The sequence below is a fragment of the Callithrix jacchus genome, chromosome 16 (assembly GCF_049354715.1).
Source record: "Callithrix jacchus isolate 240 chromosome 16, calJac240_pri, whole genome shotgun sequence".
NCBI classification, from domain to species: domain Eukaryota; kingdom Metazoa; phylum Chordata; class Mammalia; order Primates; family Cebidae; genus Callithrix; species Callithrix jacchus.
This window is the reverse complement of record NC_133517.1, coordinates 45,005,303-45,032,679: the sequence shown is the minus strand read 5'-3', so window position 1 is coordinate 45,032,679 and position 27,377 is coordinate 45,005,303. Positions and strand designations below refer to the sequence as shown.

Sequence of the window (27,377 nt, the reverse complement as noted above, 5' to 3'; positions counted from 1 at the left end):
TCATAACACTACTCTGTTCACAGTTAGGGGCAAGGGCATTCAATTGACCCAATTTGGTCCTATCCCTTGGTTGCTAGGAATGAGAAAAAGCATCAGGCTTTTTGGGTTTCAACCCATAGGGTCACAAAATTGTGTATTTCCCACACAAGGGGCGGGTGTCCTGATGCTAAGCAGCAAACAAAAAAACTAAAGAAACAAACAAGACAACTGTTTACTATTAAGATGTAGTAGTCTCTGACCATTTCAGCAAATCTTTCATGTAATCACGATGCAATGTGTTCAAGGTAATGCCAATTCATATTATGAAGTTTAGATCACTTTGTTCATTAAAGATGTCAAACCATTTTTGCCATTTTAACAGGTTTTATAAAAGCATACAATTTATGTTGGTTAATCTCTCAAATGCAATAGGCCTTAGATCTCATAAATTTTATTAATATGTACCACATTAAGAAAAACAAGATCAACCATACCAGTGGTGAGAATAGGGAATGGGGCACTGTTCAGTGATGTGGCAGTTAAAACTTCCCTCTTCTAAAATGACCAAAAAAAAAAAAAACCCACAAAAACATCATAAAACCTAAGTTATCGATAACTTTCATCATAAAATCTAAGTCATGTGATGAAATACCTTGACTCATAACTTTTGTTGCCCAGGTTAAAGACGTGAGTATGTCAATTTTTCTTTCCCTCAAAACTCTATCTGCAACCCTTTTCGTTCTTTGGTTTCTCCAAGCCCTTTCTCTTGAAAACTGTTAAGAATAAAGCCTGAAAAATCCAGGAAAACTTTGATAACCTGTAATTCATCTATAAAGTGTTCTTCAAAATTTTCATAGAAAATATATATTATTAAAAGTGTGTATGGATGTCAAATTTTTTTTTGCACCAGAATAAACTAACTTTTTATAACATGTCTGAAAAGGACCTGGTGAGGGACACTAACAAGAATAAGACAGTTAGAAAAGATCCCTTTTATCAGAGAAACATGAATTCTGCTAAAATTGAAGAAAGAACACACATCAAATTTATGGTGAGGTTTGGGTGGAAGAATGGTGAAATCACTGATGCTTCGAATAAGGTTATGGGCACAATACCCCAAGGAGATCTGCAGCTTACAAATGGATAACTCATTTTAAGAGATGAGACAATGTTGAAGATGAAGCCTGAAGCAGATCATTCACAGCAATTCGGGAGGAAAAAATTCATCTTGTATGTGCTCTCATTAAAGAGTACCAGTGATTATAGCACAGACAATATCTACTATGATTTGGCTGTGTCCCCACCCAAATCTCATGTAGAATTGTAACGAGAGGATGTGTTGGAGGAGGGGCCTGCATCATGTGCATGGTTTCTGATGGTTTAGCACCATCGCCCTAGTGCTGTCTCATGACAGAGTTCTCATGAGATCTGATTGTTTGAAAGTGTGTAGCACCTCCCTCTTTGCTTGCTGTCTCCTGCTGGCAATGTGAAGATCAGCTGTGTTCCCCTTCTGCCATGATTTTAAATTTTCCGAGGCACCCCAGCCATGCTTCCTGTACAGCCTGAGGAACTGTGAGTCAAACTTCTTTACTTTATACAATATCCACTCTCAGGTAGTTCTTTTTCTTTTTTTCTAGATGTAGTTTCACTCTTGTCACCCAGGCTGGAGTGCAGTGGCATTATCTCAGCTCACTGCAACCTCTGCCTCCCTGATTCTCCTGCCTCAGCTGCACTAGTAGCTGGGATTACAGATGCTCACCACCATGCCCAGCTAATGTTTGTATTTTTAGTAAAGATGGGGTTTCACCATGTTGGCCAGTCTGATCTTGAGCTCCTGACCTCAGGTGATCCACCTGGCTTGGCCTCCCAAAGTGCTGGGATTACAGGCATGAGCCACGTACCCAGCCTCAAGTAGTTATTTATTGCAGTATGATAATGGACTAATACAATATCCAACATCATAGATGTCTCAGTAGGTTCAGCTTACACAATGCTGACAGAAAAATTAAACTTGAGCCAACTTTCCACTTGATAGGTACTGAAACTTGATAGGCACTCAGATCAGCAACAGACAAGAGTACTTTTGTTCTCTTGGTAGTTTTCCTACTTAAAATTTTAGTTGTCTTTCAATAAAAATTTTAAACAAGCAGGATCAAGATCCTGAAGCATTTCTTCCAAGAATTGTAACAGGAGATGAAATATGGCTTTACCAGGAGACAATTCTGAAGACAAAGCACAAACAGAGCAATGGCTACCAAGAGGCAGAAGTGATCCAGTCAAAATAAAAGCAGATTAGTCAAAAGCAAAGGTCATGGGAACTTTTTTTTGGGATGCTTAGAGCATTTTTCTTGTTGACTTTATGGAGAGCCAAAAAACAACATCTGCTTATTACAAAGGTGTTTTGAGGCTGGGTACAGTGGCTTATACCCGTAGTCCCAGCACTTTCAAAGGCCAAGGCAGGAGGATTCACTGAGGCCAGGAGTTCAAGATCAGTCCGGGCAACATAGCAAGACCTTGTCTCTACCAAAAAAAAAAAAAAAAATTATGAGAGTGTGTAGAGATAGCCAAAGTTTTAGCAGAAAAATGCCCAGGTAAGCTTTGCCAGAGATTGCCTCTCCACTAGGACAATGCTCCTGCTCATTCCTCTCATCAAACACGGGCAATTTTGAATTTCAATGTTGCAAATCATTAGGCATCCACCTTTGAGTTCTAATTTGTCCTCTTCTGACTTGTTCTTTCCTAATCTTTAAAAAAAATTTTTTAAAGGGTACCCATTTTTCTTTAGTTAACAATGTAAACAGACTGCATTAACATGATTAAATAGCCAGGACCCTTATTTATTTGGGGATGGACTCAATAGCTGATATCATTGCTTACAAAAGTGTCTTAAACTTGATGGAGCTTATGTTGAAAAACAAAGTTTGTTTTATATTTTTATCTGTTTTCTTTTTTGAGAAAGGGTTTCACTTTGTTGCCCAGGTTGGAGTACAGTGGCAAGATCATGGCTCACTGCAGCCTCGACCTCCTAGGCTCCAGCCATCCTGCTGTCGTGGCCTCCCGAAGTGTCAAGATTACAGGGTGAGCCATCACACCTGGTTTTTTTTTCTTTTTTTTGAAATGAAGTCTTCTCTGTTGCCCAGGCTGGAGGGCAATGGCCCTATCTCAGCTCACTGAAACCTCCACCTCCTGGGTTAAAATGATTCTCCTGTCTCAGCCTCCCAAGTAGCTAGGATTACAGGTGTACACCACCAGGCCTGGCTAATTTTTTGTATTTTTAGTAGAGATGGGGTTTCACCATGTTGGCCAGGCTGGTCTTGAGCTTCAGACCTCAAGTGATCCACCCACCTTGGCCTCCCAAAGTGATGGGATTATAGGTGTGATTCACTCTGCTTGGTCCTGGCCTATTTTTATCTTTCAGTTTTTCCATGAACTTTTTGAAGTTCCCTCGTATTTGCTGCCTGATTTTCTAAACCAGAATTCATTTGTATTATACTGTTATTTCCACTACTTATGTAAATTTAAAACTTTTATTCTCTTTGTGGATTCCCTACTTATAATTTTATCTGCAAGTAGGTGGAAGAATGCTAGAGTGGAATGGGGAGAGTGAATCTTTAAAATTTTTTTAAGCATCTTCGACTGAAAGCCCTAATAGACAGCCTGAGACAGTTGTCTGCTTTCTGAGTAATGTGGAAATAGAGAGCTAGAAACTGAGTCTTTCCTCTTTCTCCCACACCTTGCTCTCTTTGGGAGACTGCTCCTGCCACAGCAACCTGGCTCCAGTACTAAGGACGCTAGCTCCTGTCTCCCCCAGACTAGTTTGCTCCACTATCTGGCACCACACCTAACTTACCACCAGTAAGCCTGCTTATATTCATAATATAAATTCTTCCTCCGGGGACAGTGGCTCACGCTTATAATCTCAGCACTTTGGGAGGCCGAGGTGGGTGGATCACCTGAGGTCAGAAGTTCAAGACCAGCCTGGCCAACATGGTGAAACACCACCTCTACTAAAAATACAAAAAATTAGCTGAGTGTGGTGGCACATGCCTATAATCCCAGCTACTAAGGAGGCTGAAGCAGAAGAATCACTTGAACCCGGGAGGTGGAGGTTGCAGTGAGCCAAGATTGTGCCACTGCACTCCAGCCTGGGCAACAACAGTGAAACTCTGTCTCAATAATAATAATAATAATAATAATAATAATAACAACAACAATAATAAAAGTCCTTCCATCCAGACTGTTGCTCTGCCACCCAGGCTGGAGTGCAGAAGTGCAATCGCAGCTCACTGCAACCTCCGCCTCCTGGGTTCAAGTGATTCTCCTGCCTCAGCCTCCCAAATAGCTGGGTCTAAAGGCACATGCCACCATGCCCAGCTAATTTTTTGCATTTTCAGTAGAGATGGGGTTTCACTGTGTTAGTCAGGATGATCCTCATCTCCTGACCTCGTGATCCACCCTCCTCCGCCTACCAAAGTACTGGGATTCAGGCCTGAGTCACCATGCCTGGCTCCTTGTTTCTTTTCTAATCGTTGATAGGACTTCATTTTCCTTAGGTTTAACTCAATTCCTGTCAACCTTACTTTGCCACTTCTCAACCTCCAGTTATTATTTTTCTGGCATAGTTTTAGTCAACTGCATGACCCTGTGTTATCTTCCACTATGTGCAAGTAATTGTGATAAACATTATGGTATTAGTTTACATTAAAACTTATTGGTATCTGGGAATATATTTAAGTATAATACTTTCTGATAAAAGAGTTATTGGAATATAGCCACACTTATCTACTAAATTAGCATCTGTTACACTACTTTTTATTGTAAGTGCAAGCATAGCACATTTTATGGTCCTCCATTTTATTGTGCATCAGATTAAATTGAACGCAGTGTTTTCTACTTTGTCACCCAGGCTGGAGTACAGTGGCATGATCTCGCAGCTCACTGCAACCTCTACCTCCTGGGTTCAATCAATTCTTCTGCCTCAGCTTCCCCAGTAGCTGGGATTACAGGCATCTGCCACCACACCCAGCTAATTTTTGTAGTTTTAGTAGATGGAGTTTCACCGTGTTGGCCAGGCTGGTCTTGAGCTCCTGACCTTAAGGGATCCACCTGCTTTGGCCTCCCAAAGTCCTGGGATTACAGCTGTGACCCACCATACCTGGCCTATCAGAGCCATCTTTTAATAACATGCGTTTAGTCTGTGTATCTGTGTCACAGTCTAGTGATCCTCTCAATATTTCAAACTTTTTCATTATTGTTACATCTGTTATTGTGATCTGCAATTAGTGATCTTATACTTGTGGTGGAAATGGCAAAAGAACAAAAAGTAGAAGTAGAGTTTGATGATGTGATTGAATTGCTGCAAGCTCTTAACAAAGAGAATGGATGAGGTCTTGTTTCTTATGGATGAACGAATGGTTACTTTAGAGAGAATCTCCTCCTGGTGAAGATGCTATGAACATTGTTGAAATGGTAACAAAAGATTTATATATTCCATAACCTTAGTTGATAAGGCTGTGGCAGTGTTTAAGAGGATTGACATCAATTTTGAAAGAAGTTCTACTCAGGAAAAAAATGCTATCAAAAGCATTGCATGCTACACAGAAATCTTTTATGAAAGGAAGAGTCAATTGACGTGAAAAACTTCATAGTGGTCTTCTTTAAGAAGTTGTCACAGCCACCCCAACCTTCTGTAACTACCACCCCAATCAATCAATAGCTATTGAAATTAGACAAGATCCCCCATCAGCAAAAACATTATAAATTGTTGAAGGCTCAAATGATTATTAGCATTTTTTAGCAATAAAGTATTTTTTTATCTAAGGTATACACTTTTTTTTAGACATAATGCTATTGCACACTAAATAGTTTATAGTATAGTGTAAACATAATTTTTATATGCTCTAGGAAACAAAATAAATTTGTCTGACTCAATATACTACAATATTTGCTTTGTGTGGTAGTCTGAAACTGAACCCACAATAGTTTCAAGGTATATCTTTTATTTGAGTTCCCACTAAATGTAGGGATGTTGAAACATCTTCATTGTGTTAACCATGGCCTTTAGAGACAAATCCCTACATTTAGTGGGAACTCAAATAACTATGCTAATGAATGAAAGTATAAGCACACAATAAAAATTGTAAATTATCTCCATTCCTCACATAAAAATAATATGGAGAATTAGAAAGAAAATAAACCAAATGAGCATTCCAAGTTGATTCTTTTTAAGTAAACCTACAGCCATTACATATGTTCATGACAATTAGAGCAGAAAAAAGAAAAAGGCTTTGGGAGGCCTAGGTGGATAAACCATGAGGTCAGGAGATCAAGACCATCCTGGCCAACATGGTGAAACCCCGTCTCTACTAAAATATAAATAAAAATTAGCTGGGCCTGGTGGTGCACGCTTGTAGTCCCAGCTACTCGGGAGGCTGAGGCAGGGGAATCAATTGAACCCAGGAGGCAGAGGTTGCAATGAGACGAGATTGCACCACTGCACTCTAGTCTGGTGACAGAGCAAGACTCCATCTCAAAAAAAAAAAAAAAAAAATGAAAGAAAAAGGTCAAATAGAAATAATTTCTATTCTGTCTATATAGTAGTAGTTTTGGTGATATAGAGAGTAAACATTAGTCAAGAATACTCATCTAAATTTGTTGGTAAAATGTAGTCATCGTTTGGCATGTGTTTTGCTTTGGTATATAATGAAGTTGAGCTATCCCATCTTTCTTCTCATATAATACAGTCCCACAAACAAAAAAGATAGTGAGGCGGGTCTTTATCAGAAATATCTGCCAATCCAGTTAGGTAATAGAAAAAAATCATTTTCTCCTCCTAGGCCTTCATGTAATTCTTCATGTAAAAATTGTAAGACTGAATAAGGATGACCTCTAAGTTTCTATAATTCATGTACATCTGTCAATTTATTCATCATGATGTAGATAGAGAGAAGGCTATACTTTCTGGCTCCATGATGCTAGGCTTGGCCACATGACTTGCTTAAAGCAAATATGATACATGCATCTTTTAGGAGAAAACTGAAGTGTATTTCATCTGTTTCTTTCTCCGCTAAAACAATGACAATGTCCCAAAAGAGGGCCTTTCCTTCACCTTTGATCGTGGAGTGAAGATGACACGGAGTGGTGCCAGCGTCAGTCAACAGGTAACATCAACTCACTGGGAAACACATCTTTGCTGTTGTCACTACAGCATAACCTAATGAAAGCTAATTAAATATAAGAATTTGCTAATAATTGAGGATCAATACACAATTAAACTTAAGACCAAAACACTCTAATTTAATAGAAAACTCATAACTAAAATGTGATGTAAGTGGGAGATAAGTTAAAAGGCAACTTTAAAAAATTAAAACAAATAGTATGTGTAGTAAAAGAAATGGACTTAAACATGTAATAGAATTTTCCTTGTGATTTCTGACTTGAATCCTTGAATGATTATTCCAAGTAAGATTCAACATTTTTACAAAATTGTTCTTCATCATTAAGATATTCCAAGATTATATTTCCACCATTATACAAAGGACAATCCTCCTTAGCAATCCAGGTTTCCAAAGTATGATCCAAAGGTAAGGCTTCTCCTGAAGTAATGTGACACAGCCTTAATTTCTGTGAAGGGAGAAGTAAGTTATACTTTAACAAATAAACATGCTTGAATGGAGCATCATAAAACCTTTACGGAAATATTATCATAATGAGATGTTACCTTAGCTGTTAATTTGTTATTGTCATTTTTAAGACTGGCTAGGGAAGCGGCAAAGTCTATGGCCTTTCCAATGCTCCATCGGTGGCAAAAGAACATGGGTTTGCTCTTCTCCTTGCTCCCTTTAGGTAAGAAAACCTGAAAGTAAATTCTCTCTGTCTGTAAAACAAAAAAGTTAAAACAACCATTACATAGATGAAACAGACATCAGTTTTTGTCTGGTGCCAGCCTTTCTGCTCTTCTTCTGGTCAGAGCAGAATTACCCTCTAACAATGTACCTACTGTTTGGAATATCAATCATAGTAGCCAAAAATACACATAAATGTATAGGCATAGGACCAAGACCCTGGCCAGGGTGATCTGTGCAAATAGAGGCATGAGGCCTAAGTAAGGCCAATCAGGTCTATTTCCGAGATTTTATGTTCAACAGCTTAGGAGACAAAGAGCATGCTCCTTAATTTTTTTTTTTTTTTTTTTTTTTTTTTTTTTTTTTGAGATGGAGTTTCACTATTCTTGCCATGACTGGAGTGCAATGGTGCAATCTTGGCTCACTGCAATTCTCTGCCTCCTGGGTTCCAGTGATTCTCCTGCCTCAGCCTTCCAAGCTGGGATTACAGGCATGCACCACCACATCTGGCTAAGTTTTGTATTTTAAGCAGAGATGGGGTTTCACCATATTGATCAGGCTGTTCTTAAACTCCTGACCTCAGGTGATTTGCCTATGTAGGCCTCCCAAAGTTCTGGGATTTACAGGCGTGAGCCACCTGGCCTCTCCTTAATTTGTTTAAGTTTCATCAAATTAAACCTGGAATTGCCTACAGTGAACCCTGTTACCCATAGCCATTCCTGAACCAATATGGAAAAAGGTTCCTCAAATGGGAAAATATGAGATCAGTGTAGAAAGAGAAATAACAAAAAAACAGATAAACTTGACATAATCTGAGTCCCTGAATTTGGTCATCCCCCAAGACCAGATCAATTCATTATTCCCCATTATATGAGAGAAAAAGTTTGTTTTGATTGTCCTGGTTTTTGTCACTTACAATTCAAAGATTTTTAACACATATAACATTTCCTTTTGTGTGAAATACCTCACTATACATTGGGACAGAAGGACTTTTTGGAACAAGAAAACATTAAAAAAAAAGATAGAAAAAGACCCCAAACCCCAAGTACCTTATCAACAAAACAAGGAATTTGGAAAGTATTTCTCTAGTATTCTATATACTATCTGCCCTCTCCTTATATTATATTTTCTTGCGTAATTAACAAATGGATGGCTGAGCATAATGGCTCATGCCTGTAATCTCAGCACTTTGGGAGGTCAAGGCAGGCAAACTACTTGAGCCCAGGGGTTCAAGACCAGCCTAGGCAACATGGTGAAACTCCATCTCTACAAAAAGTATGAAAAAATTAGCTGAGTAGAGTGGTGTGTGCCAGTAGCCCCAGTTACTCTGGAGGCTGAGGTGGGAGGATCACTTGAGCCTGAGAAGGTGGAGGGTGCAGTAAGTGGTGAACATGCCACTGTACTCTAGTCAGGGCAATAGAGTAAGACCCTATCTCAACCAGACAAATCAAAACAGAAAAAAAGGCAGGCAAAAATGAATAGGAGCAAAAGGTTTGGTCTTTGATCTTCACTGATTCCTAAAAACTGCTTTTTAAAAGTGCTGGCTTTACAGATTAATTCTTGCTACAACAAAAATTTTGGCATAACTGGAACATCTCTAACTTGTGGGGGAAAGAGGATAATTATTCAGAAAAATAATAAATTCAACATGATTCCCATCTCGGCATTAAGGCATAGGGGGTTTGTTATTACAGGTAAGAAGTATTAAAAGAAAAAACAAGAAATCACTGGAAATTCAAACTCTGTAATCAAACAGTCCCTGCTCCAAAAACAAAGAAGCAAGAAGATAGAGAAAGAGAAAATTTAAAAGATACAGCCTTATCTTAAAAAAAAAAAAAAAGATAAATGTGTATGAGGATCAAAAATGAAACAGAAATGCAAAGTGATAGGCTGGGTGAGCCACAGGCTTTCAGGACTCCAGAAGAGGAAGAGGTAATTTCAGCTTAAGGTAAGTGGGAAATAACAGTACCACAGGGAGATAAGTATAAACTCCTGGGTCAGGCTCCCTACGTGGAAGCAGAGGAGTGTGAGGGGCCTGTGCCCCAGGAAGGGCAGCGAAAGAAGCTACTGCTGAATGCCTACTTAAGTACAAAATTGCTAGACAGGGATCTGTGAGTGAGGGGAAGGAGAGATAGAGGAAGAACCTCCTATTCAAGATGAACATATCAAATTCAGTAACTGAAATTTCAAAATAAACTAAAGGTTAACTCATTATGGGCAAATGAAGACAGTTGAACTTTAAAAAGACCTTAAAATAAGGTATTTAAGATGTACAATTAGATTTTAAAAAGTGATAATATCCATAAAAAGGAACAAAAAGTTATAAAGTCAAAACAGGCACAAATAAAACAAGAAAAGACATGAAGATTCAGCTTAAAAAATAGCTTCTGGAGTAAAACACTCAAAATTTAATATAAATGTTTCTATAATCCTCAATAAAAAGCCCTAATTTATTATAAGATGGATACGAGGAAGTCATCCAGAACACTGTGTAAAGAGATACAAAGAGAGAAATAATTATAGGTTGGGCGCGGTGGATCATACCTGTAATCCCAGCACTTTGGGAGGCTGAGGCAGACAGATCACTTGAGGTCAGGAGATTGAGGCCAGCCTCACAAACATGGCAAAACTCTGTCTCTACTGAAAATACAAAAATTAGCTGGGTGTGATGGCATGCACCTGTAGTCTGAGCTACTTAGGAGGCTGAGGCACAAGAATTGCTTGAACTCGGGAAGTGGAGGCTGCAGTGAGCCAAGATTGTGCCACTGCACACCAGCCTGGGTGAAAGAGTGAGATTCTATCTCAAAGCAAAAACAATTATAGATTCCCAAAATACGTCAACAAGAGATTCAGAAAAGAAGAAGTGGTGAAGTTGGCACTATTTAGAGAGAAAATGAGTACAGTTTTCCAAAAAATCGAAATTTAAAATGTGTCAAACTGAATAATTAAAATAAATCCACATGTAGAAACATTCCACAAAAATTGAAAAATATCACAAGAAATCTTAAAAGCTACCAAAAAAGATAGATTATTCATAGAGTAAGACCAACACAGATATTTCTGCAATAATAGATGACAAAGTATATTAAAAGAGTTGAGAAAGTTCAGTAGACAATCCAGCTAAAAGCAAGGGCAAAATAAGGGCATGTTCAAACAAACAAAAGACTAATAGAGTAACTTTATTACCAGAGACCTTTATTGAATGAATTGCTAAAGAATGTACTTTAGCCAAAATAAAAGTCAGCCCCAATGAATGAGAAACTAAACAAACAAGCAAACAAAAAACAAAGAAGTATTGGTAAATTTAAATAGCTATTCACTTAAAATTAATTTTTATATGTTAAAGTAAGATGATGGGATAGGAGACAGTCAACTGGATGAAGCATTTCAAGCTCGTATTCAGGAGGATATAATACCAACTAACTTTATGCTTTGAGAAAAAAATGCTATTTAATTATATACACAAAGAATGTGAGCACATAGTTGTTATCACCATTATTTTAGGATATTATACTGGAGATTATAGATAATGTAGTATGAAAAATGAAATAATGAGTATAATTGTTGAAAAAATTAGAGCTATTCTTATTTGTTAATGAGGTATAATTTTTAACTAGAAAATTGAAAACATTAATAGAAAAAAACTTCTAAAATTAATAGAAGTTTTTGGAGATGTAGCTGAATAATATGAGTATACAGAACTCAAAATTTTTTCCTCTTTATTAGCAATAAGTACTTGGCAATAGAATAGGGGAAAATATTCTTTTTCTAATATAAACAAAACCCATAAAGTAAGTAGCAATGAAAATATGGAATACAACGTAAAAGAAGAAAAACATAAAATGTTACAGAAGGATGGCCAGGCACAGTGGCTCATGCTTGTAATCCCTGCACTTTGAGAGGCTGAGGTGGGTGGATCATCTGAGATCAGAGTTCAAGACCAGCCTGACCAATATGGAGAAACCCCAACTCTACCAAAAACACAAAATTAGCCAGGCTTGGTGGCACATGCCTATAATCCCAGCTACTCGAGAGGCTGAAGCAGGAGAATCGCTTGAACCTGGGAAACAGAGGTTGCAGTGAGCCAAGATTGCACCATTGCACCCTAGCCTGGGCAACAAGAACAAAACTCTGTCTCAAAAAAAAAAAAAAAAGTTACAGAAGGCAATAAAACATCTGAATAAATAAAGACATACAAGGTCCTTATAGAAAGACAATGTCATAAAAATGTCATTTCTTCCAAAATTAATGTATAGCCTACAAAGCAAATCCAATGTGAATCCTTCAGGAATGGTTCTGAGTCAGGTCAAAAGCCTAGACTTGCTAGTAGACACTGGTGGGAATTTGAACTGTACTTCACCTAACTTCATAGAAACCACTCAGGTATTCATAAAGGATATTTTGCAAGAATTACTGGAATCTTATGAGCAGGAAAGGAGCTGGAATCCTCCGGACATAAAAAAGGAGGCCAAGATGGTACAATATCCCCAGGAGAATGGCAAAGGGGCCTTCAAGCAAAGGATCAAATCCTCACTTCCTTCAGGCAATGTTCACTTATCAAATCCTGTGGGAGACATGAGGGGATGCAGGAATCCACATTTCTGTCTAAGATTATCCTGTTAGCTGCTGCTTTTTATAGTCATATTCTCAGTTTCCACAGTTTTGCTTTTAAAGAGTCTAACTTCTTTAACAGGCTATGTTGAAGGCTATTATTCACAACCCTGCTCCATTATGATAACCTATAAATCCTAAGAGTGGTATTTTTCAAAATCTGAGCATTCAGATGGATGAATAAATGCTAAGAAAAGTACTAAGAAAAAATGGAAAAATATAGATGGAACTTGCACGATCAGATATAGAACATTCTATAAAGCTATTGTTCCAAATCAATTTGGTATTAACTTATGAGTAAAAAATAAATGAGTAGACTAGAATAGAAAATTAAGAAATAAACTCATATACAGAAAATAAAATGCTCAGCTTTTCATGAAGGTGATATTTTGGTATTTCAATACAATAAAACATTGATAATTTATTAATCAGTGATGGCAAAACTACCTAAACAACTAGAAGAAAATAAAATTAAGCCCTTAGCTAACATCACATGCTAACAGAAAAACCAGGTGGGTTGAAGACTAATGCAAAACAAGCTGGACACAGTGTCTTACGCCTGCAATCCCAGCACTTTGGGAGGCTGAGGTGGATGGGTCACCTGAGGTCAGGAGTTTGAGACCAGCATGACCAACATGGTGAAACTCTGTCTCTACTAAAAATACAAAAATTAGATGCTGTGATACCACAAACCTGTAATTCCAGCTACTCAGGAGGCTGAGACAGAAGAATCACTTGAAGCCGGGAGGCAGAGGATGCAGTAGGCTGAGATTGCACTATTGCACTCCAGACTGGGCAACAAGAGCGAAACTCCATCTCAAAAAAAAAAAAGAAAAAAGACTAATGCAAAACAAAACAAAAACACACCCAAAACCCAAAGGAAAACCATAACAGGAATGAAAGGAAAGACAGAGCTTGGAAAATGTAAATGGAAAATATTGATATGTCAATAAGAAATATAAGCAAAATCAATACATTGATAGATTTAAAAAACAGTTTATAAAGAAGAACGATTATAAAGGATTGTATCTTTTATAGTCTAAGAGCTTCTATAAGTTGACCAAACAAAATAAAAAGTCAAATATCCCAAAAGAAAAATGATCAAAGGATACGTATTAACAATTCAGAGAAGAGCAATTCCAAATGCCCAAAAAACATATTAAAGTTATCCAACCTGAACAGTAGTCAGGGAAATACAAATTAAAGCATTTATGAAATATCTCTTTATAGCCACTAGACTGTAAAATATTAAAAAGAATGCTAATAGCTACGGGAAACCATAAAGGAAAAGGGTACTCTCATGTTTGGCCACAAGAGGCAGTATGTTGAACTGGTTAGAATGGCAGGCTCTTACCAAGTTAGTGCTCTCAAAAATACTTAACTTCAGATTACTCATCTGTAAAATTAGAATAAAAATATATCTCAGAAGAGTTGTAAGTGCTAAAGGTGATTAAAAACGTAGAGCCACAAAACAATGCTTAGCATAGGCAATCAGTCAATGAAGTTTGATTAGAAATGTGAATTGTTGCAATTTCTTGGTAAAGTTGTTTGGCAATTTTTATTAAAATTTAAAATATGCATACCCTTTGACAGAGCAAACATGTTCTTGGGAATTTATCTCACAGAAAGAAAAGTACCACACAGGCTAATTAGCATAGTAGCCAAAACTGGAAACAAAGTGAATGCTCATTAATAAAAAAAAATGACAAAATAAGCCACAGTATACCCATACCACAGAAAAGGATGCAATTTGCAAAGAAAATGATTTAGAGTCACACCAATTCACTTGAGGGGATTTCTACTAGGCATTAATCAGAGTAGGATCTAAAGGGAGAAGCATATATCATCTACCCCAAACCTACTTTAGTTTTATTTACAGCCCTAATCACTACATGAAATATTATATTTAATATCTGTCTCAGCCTAGTGGCATATAAATTCCAGGAACTCTGGGTTTATAAGGGCAGAGACTCTGTTTTTCACTGCTGTATTCTCAGGGCTTGGTATATAGAAAGTATTTTTTTTAAGTGTGTTGATGTAAAATGATACACACACATATGCACACTTATACATGTATATACTACACACATATATATTATACATATATGTATAGACACATAAACACACATATATCTCTAGTATATCTATATTTATACACACACAAACATTAATAATATAGGAAAATCTTTTATCTACAAACTTATAGAATGCTTCATGATATATTAAGTGTGTGAAGATGGTTTGTGAAACCAGACTGCCTAGTATCAATTCGTAGTTCTCCACTTACTAGCTATGTTAGTAAAAAGCTGCTCTTTTTGTGAAAGTGCATACCTTATAAGCTTGTTGCAAGGATGAAATGTGTTAGAAGAAGAGTGTCTCAAAGTAACTCTTGCAGAAGTTTTACTGCTGTGTTTTAAGTAACAGAAGAATTGCAAAGTAATATAAGTATTACTGAGTACTTCAGGGCAGGTCTTCTCAACTTGGTCACTATTTACATTTTAGGCCAAGAAATTCTCTGTTGTCAGCCTTGTCCTCTACAATGTATGAATTTAACAGCATATCTGGCCTCTACCAACTAAATACCAGGAGCACCCCATTCCCAACTGTGACAACCAAAAATATATCCAGAATTGCTGAATGTCTCCTGAGGGGGCAAAACTGCTCTCAGTTAAGAACTGCTTCTTTAGGGGGATGAAAATGGATGAGAGACACAGGAGACTGTGTTTTTTTCTCCATATGCATCTTTTGATAGGTATACTTGTTAAAAGCTCGTACTATCTTTGCAATTTGAAAAATATAAAATAAAATTTCAAAAAAGTAAAATATCAGGGGTAGTCATTTAAATAAAAAATTGTAATCAATGGTTTCTAAGCCATCAGAACAAATTCAATCAATACATAAGGAAAGAGAAAGAGTCAAATAAAAAGGGTGATGAGCAGAAAATATATGATGGGGCTGGGCGCGGTGGCTCACGCCTGTAATCCCAACACTTTGTGAGGCCGAGGCAGGTGGATCACGAGGTCAAGAGATCAAGACCATCCTGGTCAACATGGTGAAACCCCGTCTCTACTAAAGATACAAAAAATTAGCTGGGCACGGTGGTGCGTGCCTGTAATCCCAGCTACTCAGGAGGCTGAGGCAGGAGAATTGCCTGAACTCAGGAGGCGGAGGTTGCGGTGAGCCGAGATTGCGCCATTGCACTCCAGCCTGGGTAACAAGAGCGAAACTCTGTCTCAAAAAAAAAAAAAAGAAAATATATGATGGAAGAAATATGTTCAAATACACCAATGACCACAATAAACAAGAAAGGATTCAACTCACCTACAAAAGAGAGATACTATCAAACTGGTTTAAAAAAAAACAAAGTTCAGCTATATGCTGATTACAAGAGACACCCTAAAACAAAATAACAAAAAAAGTTGAAATATAAAGGGATGAAAAAGTTACATACTTGTTAAATATTCACCAAAAGAAAGCTAGTGAAACAATATTATAATTCAAAACATGATTAAAGGCAAAATGTATAAAGAACATATAACAATGAAGAAATTCTATGCACTTGATAATATATAACTCTACAAACCATTAGAGTTATATAAAAAAATTAACAAAACCACATCCATAGTGGGAGATTTTAACCTATCTGAGAAACTGATAAATCAAGTGGACCAAAAATTAAGTACACACATATACATATAGTACATAGACAGAGAAAGATAGTAGATAATAAAGCAAACAGTGCAAAATGCAAATAATTGGTACATTTGGGTAAAGGATATGGAAAAGTTACTTGTACTATGTTTGTAACTTGCCTGCATTTGAAATGGTACCAAAATAAAGACACCAAACAAGTATACTGTTACACCTAAACAAGTATATTAAAAATAAATACATTACTATTCTATGTGAAAGGTTGGAAAAAGGACACTAGAGAAAAATCTAAACAAAGCAGAAGGAAATAACAGAAAAGCAAAAATTAGTGAAACAGAAAACAAAACATAGAAGTCTTTAAATCCAAATCATGGTTATTTGAAAACACTAAGAAAAATAAGGATAAACTTCTAGCTATTCTGTCTAAAGGGGAAAAAGGGAAAAGTACAAATGAAAAATATTAAGAAAGAAGTACAATGACAAAAGGCACATAGAGATTCTGAAGTATAACAAGAATAACTGGAACAACTTGATAATAATAAATTGAAAAATCTACATCAAGTAATATTTTCGAAAAATATTTACCAAAACTGACTTCAGAAGAAATAGATTATCCAGATAAACCAAGATGTAACATATTGGAATGGTATTAGAAATTCTCCAAGAATTACAACTAAGTGTTATCAAACCTTTGAGAACAAATAATTCCCACCCTCTACAACTACCTCAAAGAATAGAAGAGGGAAAGCTACTCAACTAATTTTTGAGCATAATCTTGCTATTAATGTCACTAACACACACTAAAGAGTATGTTAGCAAATCAATTTCTTAGTGCATTTTAAAGAATTATATACCAGAGTCAAGTGATTTATCCTGGAATATTTGATGACCTAACGACAGAAAAACTGATTAATAAAAGTTATTACATTGATGATGAAAAAACAATCTCACTTGATGCAAGATAAAAATTTACAGTAAAGTTTAATATCCATTCGTAATATAAATTCCTAGCAAACTAGGAATAGAAAGAAATGTATCATGAAAAAGGCTACTTACACATTTTTACAGTATATCTAATACTTGATGAAACTTTAGACACATTTGCATTAAAGTCAGAAACATGATGAAGATTCCTTCTATTGCCCATATTATTCAACATTGTTCTGAAGAACTCAACATTAAGACAAACAATAATACAAAGAAAAGAAGAAAAAAATCCACAAAAATTGGCATTTGCAGAAGATATGACTACACAGAAAATAGCCCAGAAAATCTACAGAACATGGGAACTATTAGGAATTTATTTGCTGAATAGAAAGACACATAACATCAACCAACAATAATTAGAAAAATGTAATTTTTTATTTTTTTGAGACAGTCTCACTCTGTAGCCAGGCTGGAGTGCAATGGCATGATCTTGACTCACTGCAGCCTCCACTCACTGTAATCACCAGGGTTCAAGTGATTCTTGTGCATCAGCCTTGTGAGTAGCTGGAACTACAGGCATGCACCATTATACCCAGCTAATTTTTGGATTTTTAGTAGAGATGGGGTTTCACCATGTTGGACAGGATGGTCTCAATCTCCTGACCTCCTGATCTGCCTGCCTCGGCCTCCCAAAGTGCTGGGCTTACAGGCATGAGCCACCATGCCCGGTGAAAATGTGATGTTTTAAAAAAGGTATTATTTATAATGACAGCAAAAATTATAAAGAGCCTAAGAATAAAACTAAGAAAAGGTATGTAAATACTTATGGTAAGCATTATTCTATAATTACTTCTATAATTACACATAAAAGAAAAGAAAGAAAGTTGGAAAGATATGCAACAGACATAGATGAGAAGAGTCAAAACTCTAAAGATGTCCACTGTCTCTAATCTAAAATTCGGCATTATTTCTATCAAAATCATAATTTCATAGAACACAGCAAAGTGATCCTAAAATTTTTATGAAAGAATAAATGATCAAAAATAATAGACATGGTTGAAAGCACTGCTAGAAAGAGACAAATGAGTACAACCACTGACAACAGGAAGCTGACCACATGTAGTAAAGCTGAAGATCAGCAATGTCCATAAACCAGGTTTTCTATTTCTAGGTATATTTCCTAAGGTAGCATTTTTTAAACTGGTAGTCTCAATCCATCAAGGGTTGAAAATCAACCTAATAGGTTCTGACTAACAGTCTTTAAAATAGAAAATAAAAATATCATAATATATAACACACATTAACGGTAAGTACCACTCAAGTTGTGTTAAGGTATGTATATATATTGGGTTGTTACATAAAATAACTGATATTGTGAAGTTCTAAAGGAATAGTCCTAGAGAAACTCTTCTACATATACACAAGGATGGTTACCATAGACAGTTTATAATAGCAAAAAAATTGAAAAAATCTGAATTTTGTTTATTAAGAGAATAAATTGGGGTATATTGATACTATGGAATAATGTGCAGCTATCAAAACGAATGAGCAAGACTAAATGTCTCAGCATGGTTAAACGTTGACAGCACATGCCAAGTGGGGAAAAAAAAATCAACTAGAAGAAGGATATATATGGTTCACTGCCATATCTGTAAAGTGAAAAAAGTCACAAAACTATGTATTATTTATGCAGACATATATATCAAAAATGATACATACCAGGTTTAGGTTAGTTGTTAATTGATGGGAAGGAGGAATACAAAGACGACTTCAACTATATTTGAAATTTTTGTGTTTTTAAAAATCTCTAAGACTAACCTGTGGCAATGACTTATCGCCATCAGCATGCATCTTTAATTTCATCAATGCAACCTTTGCAGCTGTTTCACTATTTTTGGCACCTTTCCGTCGTTTACTTGCTGTTTCTCCTGTCTTAGAATCTAAGAAATAAGTGTAAGCATGTAATCACATAAAACTTTCACATTACAAGTAGAGTTTTATTATAAAGCATTTATTAATTATGACCCTGAAACATATATAAATTACACATGGCGGGGCGCAGTGGATCACACCTGTAATTCCAGAACTTTGGGAGGCTGAGGTGGGTGGATTGCAAGGTCAGGAGTTCAAGACCAGCCTGGCCAAGATGGTAAAATCCCGTCTATACTAAAAATACAAAAAATTAGCCAGGCTTGGTGGTGGGTACTTGTAATCTCAGCTACTGGGGAGGCTGAGACAGAAAACTGCTTGAACTGGTGGAGGTTGCAGTGAGCCAAGATCATGCCACTGCACTCCAGCCTTGGTCTCAAAAAAAAAAAAAAAATTACACACAAGAGAGATATACAGAAACCACATTCATTGTACAGGTTTTATATTTACATGGTCAATGCAAAAATATCATTGAGATTAATCCAAGCTATCTCCACATCAAAAAATTCACTAAAATGTGCTTCTTTCCAACTTAAGCCTAGTTAACCTAAAGCAGTCATTAATGCTTCTACAGACAACTTTAAGAATTGGTTATGCAAGATTTTAATAAAGGTACTATCTTTAATATGAGATTAAAATTCTGAACTAACATACTAACAGAGACTGATTTACATCACAGATACATTCTTTCCTGGCATCTCTTATAATCAGTAGCATTCACAGCACAGCTGACTAGGCTTAAGAGTTTAGTCTATAGAGAAAGTAACTGACTACTTTAATCTCATGAATACCACTTCTAGCCTAGATGGTTAACTAGCTAATCTAGGTGGCTCGGCAAAACAGATAAATATTTATGGTAGAGTACTTCCAAATCATTTTCACATTTTTATTGGTCAGGTAGACCTTGTAAGAAATACTGTCACAAGAATATCATCAAAATACAAGTTAATACAAATACCTCTGGGGCTATTAATGATGCCTCCCATAACTGAAAAGCAGACATAAAAAGCAGGAGCTCTGGAACTAGGAAAGCAAAAAAAAAAAGGGGGCTTTCTAGATATTTACCAATAATGTCTTTAACAAGTTTCTGAGTGGCAGCCATGTGAGGCTTCGGGATTTCCAGTTTTTCACATTCATGATCTGACTGATGACGGTGTCTATGAGCAACAGAAAAGTGACACTAGTTCATGTATTTGTATATGACTTAAACAGATATACAAAGTGTGAACAGTTAAGTGATTACCTCAGGCAAAAATTCTTCTCACAATAAGGACATATAACTGCCACAAGTTCTCTTTCAGCACAGTCTTTGAATGAGCACGGGTAAGATGTATGTTGATCTGTCTTTAGTCTCTCATTGCTTACAGTCACCTGAAAGTGCAAAATGGAGGAAATGCATTATATTTCAGGCCTAAACTAAATCAATGTGTCTATTCTAGAAGGCAGCATTCATATTATTTTTGCTTAAACTTATTAGAGCAAATTACCTACTCTCACATAAAGATCATAATGAATGTTTTGTGTGACAAATGATTACTATGCTGACTGTTCTACATTTTCACAATTTTCCTACTGTGGTATATTTATCTTCTAAGTCAAGTTAAAATGACTATTTAATTACTCTCTACAATATTAACCTGCTTTGTAACAGTCTCATACAAAGACGCCCCTATAACATGCTCAGGTAATTATCTCATCAACCCTCAAATGGCTAGTCAACCTACTTTCCACACTAATTTTAGGGGATGAAACACTTAACTCAGAGAATAAAACACTTAAAAATTATTTATTTATTCATGAGATAAAAGGTTAAAGACAACTTTCATAATCATATATTATTCTCTATGCCTTATTTTATATTGTCATTACCAGCAAATACTCCATTACAGGAAGAAAAGATTTTGAAAGACTAAAAAAAAGAAAAAAAGATCTAGATCAGTCAGGTTATTCATTAAGAAACCAGGTTTCTAAAGATGAGTAAACTTAGGGAAATAAATGCTTGAAAACTACAACCAAAGTGAATTCCTGTTTATAAGTAATAGTCACATCTTGTTGGAAGTAAGTATCTTTTTGAACTTGTTGCAGTGGTCTAATGATATTTCAGTATTTAATTAATGAGATCTAATTAACTGAGAGACATTCAGAGAAATCAAATTATATCCTAAGAAAAAGAAAACACAGGATAGATTTAAAAACTATAAGAAACATCAGTAAGTTTTATTGTATGACTAAATATTTCCTCCAATTAATTTTAATGTTCCTCAAATAGTTCATGTAAACTTCAAAGAGTCCGATTTTGACTTATCATTTAGACTTGAAAGAATCAGATTTCAACAGAACCTCCTGTAACTTTAGTTTCTATAACTGAGAGAACAGATGTGAAAATCCTTGGTAAAGCACTTGGTAAATGATGGGCAGGAATAAATGTTCACTGAAAAGTGTAGAGCACATTGGACATGGTGGGCTTAGCTTTCTCTCTTCCTCTTGGAATTGAACTACCTTCAGGGAGAAAGCCTAACTTGATCCAATACTGCCATGACTGCTGGGCAAGTCTGCTTAATTCTGGATTTTCTTTGCAAACCCATTTGGCTGTATGCTGAGCTTTATCATTCAACTTATCCTTACCAGTAATAGGGGTAATATTTTGACTTCTATCTGCCAGATCTTTCTTAAATTATGATTTGTGAAAAATTAGGGTAGGAATTTTATTAGACTATAGATTTGTTCCTGGTGGTCTTAGGCTTACTGAACCAGAATGATTTACTACCACAGATCCTGTCAGAAGGCATCAATGAAAATGAACACCACAGTAAAGAACACAGTGAACTGGAGGGAATATATAAGGAGGACATTCACTTCAGTGTATATTTATAAATAGATAGCCTTGGCCAGGAGCGGTGGCTCAGACATGTAATCCCAGCACTTTGGCAGGCCGAGGCAGGTGGATCACCCAAGGTCAGGAGTTTGAGACTGTAACCAGGTGTTTTTTTGGGTGTTGGCGAGGCACAGCTCCTGAGCTAGGAGAAGGCTGTGGGTTCTTCACCTTCAACCTTTGAAGGAATAAGCATTGGGACCACTGCAGGTGCGCCATATGCTTGTAAAAGTAAATACTGGACCCAAGAAGTGTTGCAGGAAGGTGATTTTATTTAGGTAGAGAAAAGATAAGGAAAGGAAAAGAAGAGAAAGACTTCCAGGAAGAGTGTGAAAGGGGATTCCAGAGGGGAAATCCCAGAGGGAGCTCCCACCATGTGCGAAGGGATTTAAGAGAGTTGGAAATCTGGCGTGGGTGAAGGAGCAGGGAATTTATCCTGGGAGAAATTCCCACTTTCCCAAGTTCCTTTGGCCAATGAAAGATGTTCCTTTAAACTTCTGCTGGAGTGACTGACTTTTAGTTTCTTCCCGTGCCCGTGAAATTGAAACATAAACTGTTAAACCTCCCGGATGGAGAGAGTTAGGAGGTGGGCATGGCGCTGGGACGTTCTTGCCCTTAAAACTACACCTCTTCATGGACCCGGAAATAGAACACATTCCCTCATTCCCCCTTCTGAACAGGAAATTTTAACTTTTGTTGGAATAGGGGCGTTGATTTTCGGAAATACAGTGTAGTAAAGGAACAGGGGAATTTATCATAGAAGAAATTCCCACCTTCCCAAATTCCTTTGGCCAATGAAGAGTTCCTTTAAACTTCTGCTGGGGCAATTAACTTTTAGTTTCTTCCTGCACCAGCAAAATTTAAACATAAACCGTTAAATCTCCCAGATAGAAAAAAATGGAAGGAGGGCATGGCACTAGAAAGTTCTTGCACTTAAAACTATGCCCCCTCATGAAGCTGGAAAAAAAAAAAAATTCCCTCAAGACCAGCCTGGCCAACATAGTGAAACCCCATCTCTACTAAAAATACAACAATTAGTTTGGCGTCGTGGCTCATGCCTATACGCGCAGCTACTTGGGGAGCTGAGGCAGAAGAATCGCTTGAACACAGGAGGTAGAGGTGGCAGTGAACTGAGATCCTCCCATTGCACTCCAGCCTGGGCGACAAGACCGAAACTTCGTCTTGAAACATAACAAAACGTACAAACAAATAAATATATAGCCTTATGCTGTAAGTGGGCTACCTAAACAGAAATGTTGAGGAATAAGAAATAGGATAAAAATTTTCAAATACCAAGTAAAACAATTTTTCTTTCAAACAGAAAAATAATATAAATGAAGCAAAAGACTCTTTACATAATCAGTTTAGTATGCCAGACTTTAATCTCTGTGCCACTGACTGGCTTTAAATCAAATCAAATTCTGAATGAAAATACATAAATATAAATACATTTTTATCAGATTGGAAAAATATTAACATACCTCAGGACAACCATGAGACTCCTTGCTTCTGTGTTCAAGGCTTAAAAAATAACAATAAACATTTATTTAAATAACATACTTAAAGATAACGGCAGTAATTTGTGGTATCTTAATGTTCAGTATTCTTAAGACACATTATGCTTAATAGCATTATGTGTTAATAACTTGGAATATGAGGAAAAACTGAAATGTCAGGTAAAGATGGAGCATCTATAGTCTCAAAAGTTTTAAAACACAAATGTTCCACTTCAGTATGAGTAAAAACAATTCATCACCCTAAATTACACTGACTTTGAATGCTTTAGGTACATGAAAATATAAACAAATTTTTCAGTTATTTTTATTTCTCAAAGATCATCAGTAGCAAAACATGAAGAGTGCTCTAATTCTGAATAATTTAAAAACATATATTACTTTTATTTACTTCCAAGAAATCATTCTGAATTACAGTCTGAAAAGAATTTATTTGTTCAGTGCTCTATTTCATAAATTAAATGCTTGACATTTTACAGTTTAATTGTAAGGTAAACTCATTTTCCAAAATTCTTGGTTAATTCCCAGGCTTTACTTGGTATGTGACGTATTCAAATGCTGTGATTCCTGTTTTCAGGCATTTATAGGTTGGGCTCTTTTTATTTTATTAATTAAAGAGTAATAATTATAGCTAGATTTTTACCATAATCTTTATATTGTGAATATTATTTTCTCCTTGTAATTAAAAGACTAAAATGTAACTTAATATAAAATTCAAATACATAAACCCACTTTTGGAAGTTCAAGAATTAGTCACATATACAAAGAAGTAATCAGAGCCTATTACTTTACTGAATATCAATAATCAATGGCTAAAGTAATAATTATTTTAAATCATTCTACTTTTCAGAAACAACTCCATATTATTAAACACTAAAGTTACTCCCAAATCCTGCATAAAAACTTAACTTACCAAAATATTCCTGAACAATCACCACATACAAATGGAAGAAAATCTAAAATGGAGGGAAAATGTATGTACTGGTCAGTATCTGATTTGGATTTAGTTTTCTTAAGCAAGAAGACAAACCTCTATGAAAAAACTTCCCATTTTGACCAACATCCTAGCGTAGCAAGCACTTTGTAACCACTCTAACAAAAGTAACCACAACTTCAATAACTGTGACAGAAATTAACTGGATTAACAGTGGGTATTAATAGATGTTACTTGTAACTTTACTAAATCAGAAAAAAATAAGTTCTAGTGGTTTTCTTTTTCTTTTTTGTTTCCCAGATTTACTAGGTGTTTTTGATGACTGTATACTGCAAAATTTCCGCATTTGCAGTTAAAAACCTGGGATTCAGTTCTGATTCCACTGCTTACTAATCTAACAATGCCAGGCAAGTCACTTAACAGTAAAGCTTATGTGTATATATATGTATATATATATATATATATCCTATATATATATTTATATACTTATATCTGTGTATTAATATATACCTATATGAACATATGTATCTCCAAAGCCTGACCATTCAAATATATTTTTAATATTTATATATACATCTATAAGATTTATGGTATTTCAAATATATATATTTGATGTAATATATAGTACACTTATATAAAGTATATGTGTGTGTTTCTATATATGTATGTAAAGGAACATATACAAAACAAAAGCTCTTATTGAGTAACAAAAATAGAAAGATACAGGTAGCTACAGAGACAAATAGATATAAACATATGAGCACATCTTTCCTGTGTATATATGTATATGTGTGTGTATGCATGTGTCAGTATATCTATATCTGTATCTGTGCTGTATGTCACACTGACCTCACAAGGTAATTACAAAAACCAAATGAGATATATGTAAAAGATTAGAATAGTAATATGGTAACTATAATTAATAAGAATAATACAATTAACTTCTTTTGAGTATACTCAACTCAGAACAATATTGCCAGGGGCTGGGCATGGTGGCTCATGCCTGTAATGCCAGCACTTTGGGAAGCTGAGGCAGGCGAATCACCTGAGGTCAAGAGTTCAAGACCAGCCTGGCCAACATAGAGAAACCCCATCTCTACTAAAACAAAACACAAAAAAATTAGCTGGGCGTGGTGGTGCATGCCTGTAAATCCCAGCTACTCAGGTGGCTGAGGCAGGAGAATCACTTGAATTCAGGAGGTGGAGGCTACAGTGAGCTGAGATTGCGCCACTGAACTCCAGTCTGGGCAACAGAACCAGACTTCATCTCAAAACAAAACAAACAAACAAAGAACAATACTGTAGTGACAGGATAGAGATGCTTACTATTTTGAGACTTTTGATAATAAAGTATTAGACACAAACTAGAAGGACCCAGGGGAAAGAGTTAAGTCAAGACAATATTTCAGCATCTGATACCATCCTTAAATCCCTCCAGAAGGTAGATAAAATTTAAGATATATACTTGATGTAGTCTAAATCTTAACTGCTTTCCACTAGTCCCAAACAGATAGGCCTGGCCTCATCTCAGTTATTGACACTAAACACATATATAGCTAGAAAGGAAAATGAGCCATGTCATGAACGGCAAATAATGTGTATTGGACTCTCTAGCGGGGGATCAAGCATACCAGATACACATAAATTACATCGAAACCCACATGGCTAAGCTTCTACATGAAAAAAGTCACTCTGAATCACACGGATTGTGATTACAGCCAGTAGTGAAAGATACATATATAGAGGGCTAAGAAGAACCTTGCAGGGATTGTGTCACTTGTCCTATCACACATGTCCACAGCAGACATCACTATGAAACTGGGCTAAACCTCAGAGTCCTTGACACAGTGATTCAGGCACTTGATATCAATGACTGGAGTTGCAATGGGAGATGAAACCTGTTTGCTAACTTATGTAGTGTGTGTCATTATATATGACACACACTTGGAGTGAAAACTAGTACAAATGACCGAACAGTCTGTGGGGTTCTAATGCTTCAAAAACTTGCCTTTTCCAGGTGTATGACATACTGAAACCAGTGCCACATTACCTTGGACTAGGTATATCCCAAGGTCTCTCAGTGCGATGGGGAGAGCCCACCGCCATATAATTAATTATCTCTAAATGCAGCTTACTAGTTGGAACGGTCTTCTGTGTAAAAGGCTAGTTTACACCCTTATGTGGTCCAAGAACCAAAATCAATGATCTGTAAATGTTTGTTCAAAAAATAATAAGCAAAGGAATGGCCTTCTGCGGGACACACCTGCACCGGAACACTAGTTGGGAGAGTTGATCTCGCCCAGCTCCTTCTGACAACTAAGTAACAGGTAAGTAAACAAAAAGTTTGGGAAAGTGGCTGGCTGTAGGTCGCAGTGGAAAAGCCAAAGGAGAACTCCCCCAGACCAGCCCTATGCGTCCCCATCCCCGCGCTCAGCAGAGTAAGTGTGCACCACGCGACCCAGCAGTGGGCTCTGTGCACATCTCGGACACAGCACACTCGAAAACCAAAACGAACACTGCAAGGTACGTTTTCAGGAATTGCATGGCTCCTTTCCAAGGAGACCACATGTCATTTCAAAGGTTTACGGCCAAAAAAACCACACACACCAACAGATCTCACTGCAGACCCAGAAGAAACGCTCCCACCCCGCTCCTCAGGCTCTGCCCAGCCTTGTGGCCTCCCCTCACCCGCCGCCACCATCCGCGGAGCCAAAGCGGAGCCCCTGTCTCCCGCGGCCGGGGATGCGGGCTGGGAGCTCTCCGATCACCTCGCTGCCGGCAGTGCTCCACCTGACAGTGCTGCCCAATGTCCAGCTCCGCCATCTCTCCGGCGCCACAAGAGGCGGGGCACAGCCTGAGAGGCGAGGCAATGAGCGCGCGCGGCGCCTGCCGGGAGAGTGGCGGACCCAGGGGCGGAGTCACAGGTTGGGCGGGACCCGGAAACCAGCTGTTCTCTGTGCCCTAGGTGCGATCGCAGTGACCAGGAAGAGCAGGTTTTCTGTGAGTGTTTTAGTCGGAGCCGAAGGCCTCCAGCCCAGTCCTTAAAGAAATACTCACCTGCAGGCGGGCGCAGTTGCTCATGCCTATAATGCCCCTTGGGAGTTCGAGGCGGGCGG

General features: G+C 37.0%; 1 protein-coding gene across 7 annotated transcripts; it reads right to left on the bottom strand.

Annotated features, from left to right (window-relative positions):
• Nucleotides 1–6,872: 6,872 nt before the first annotated feature.
• ZFAND1 (zinc finger AN1-type containing 1) lies at nucleotides 6,873–27,103 on the bottom strand. Of its 7 annotated transcripts, XM_035277569.3 has the most exons (10): nucleotides 26,950–27,103; nucleotides 24,241–24,283; nucleotides 23,295–23,334; nucleotides 20,811–20,850; nucleotides 20,185–20,312; nucleotides 20,007–20,098; nucleotides 18,831–18,952; nucleotides 13,789–13,830; nucleotides 7,700–7,855; nucleotides 6,873–7,602 (listed from the first exon to the last, which is right to left on the bottom strand). In XM_035277569.3, the coding sequence occupies exons 1-10, from the start codon at nucleotides 27,082–27,084 to the stop codon at nucleotides 7,432–7,434; spliced, it is 969 nt and encodes a 322-aa protein (XP_035133460.1). In that variant the 5' UTR covers nucleotides 27,085–27,103; the 3' UTR covers nucleotides 6,873–7,431. The 7 variants fall into 7 exon arrangements, with proteins under 7 accessions (XP_035133460.1, XP_035133461.1, XP_035133462.1 ...); XM_035277570.3 differs by lacking the exon at nucleotides 13,789–13,830; XM_035277571.3 differs by lacking the exon at nucleotides 20,811–20,850.
• Between the last annotated feature and the right edge of the window lie 274 nt (nucleotides 27,104–27,377).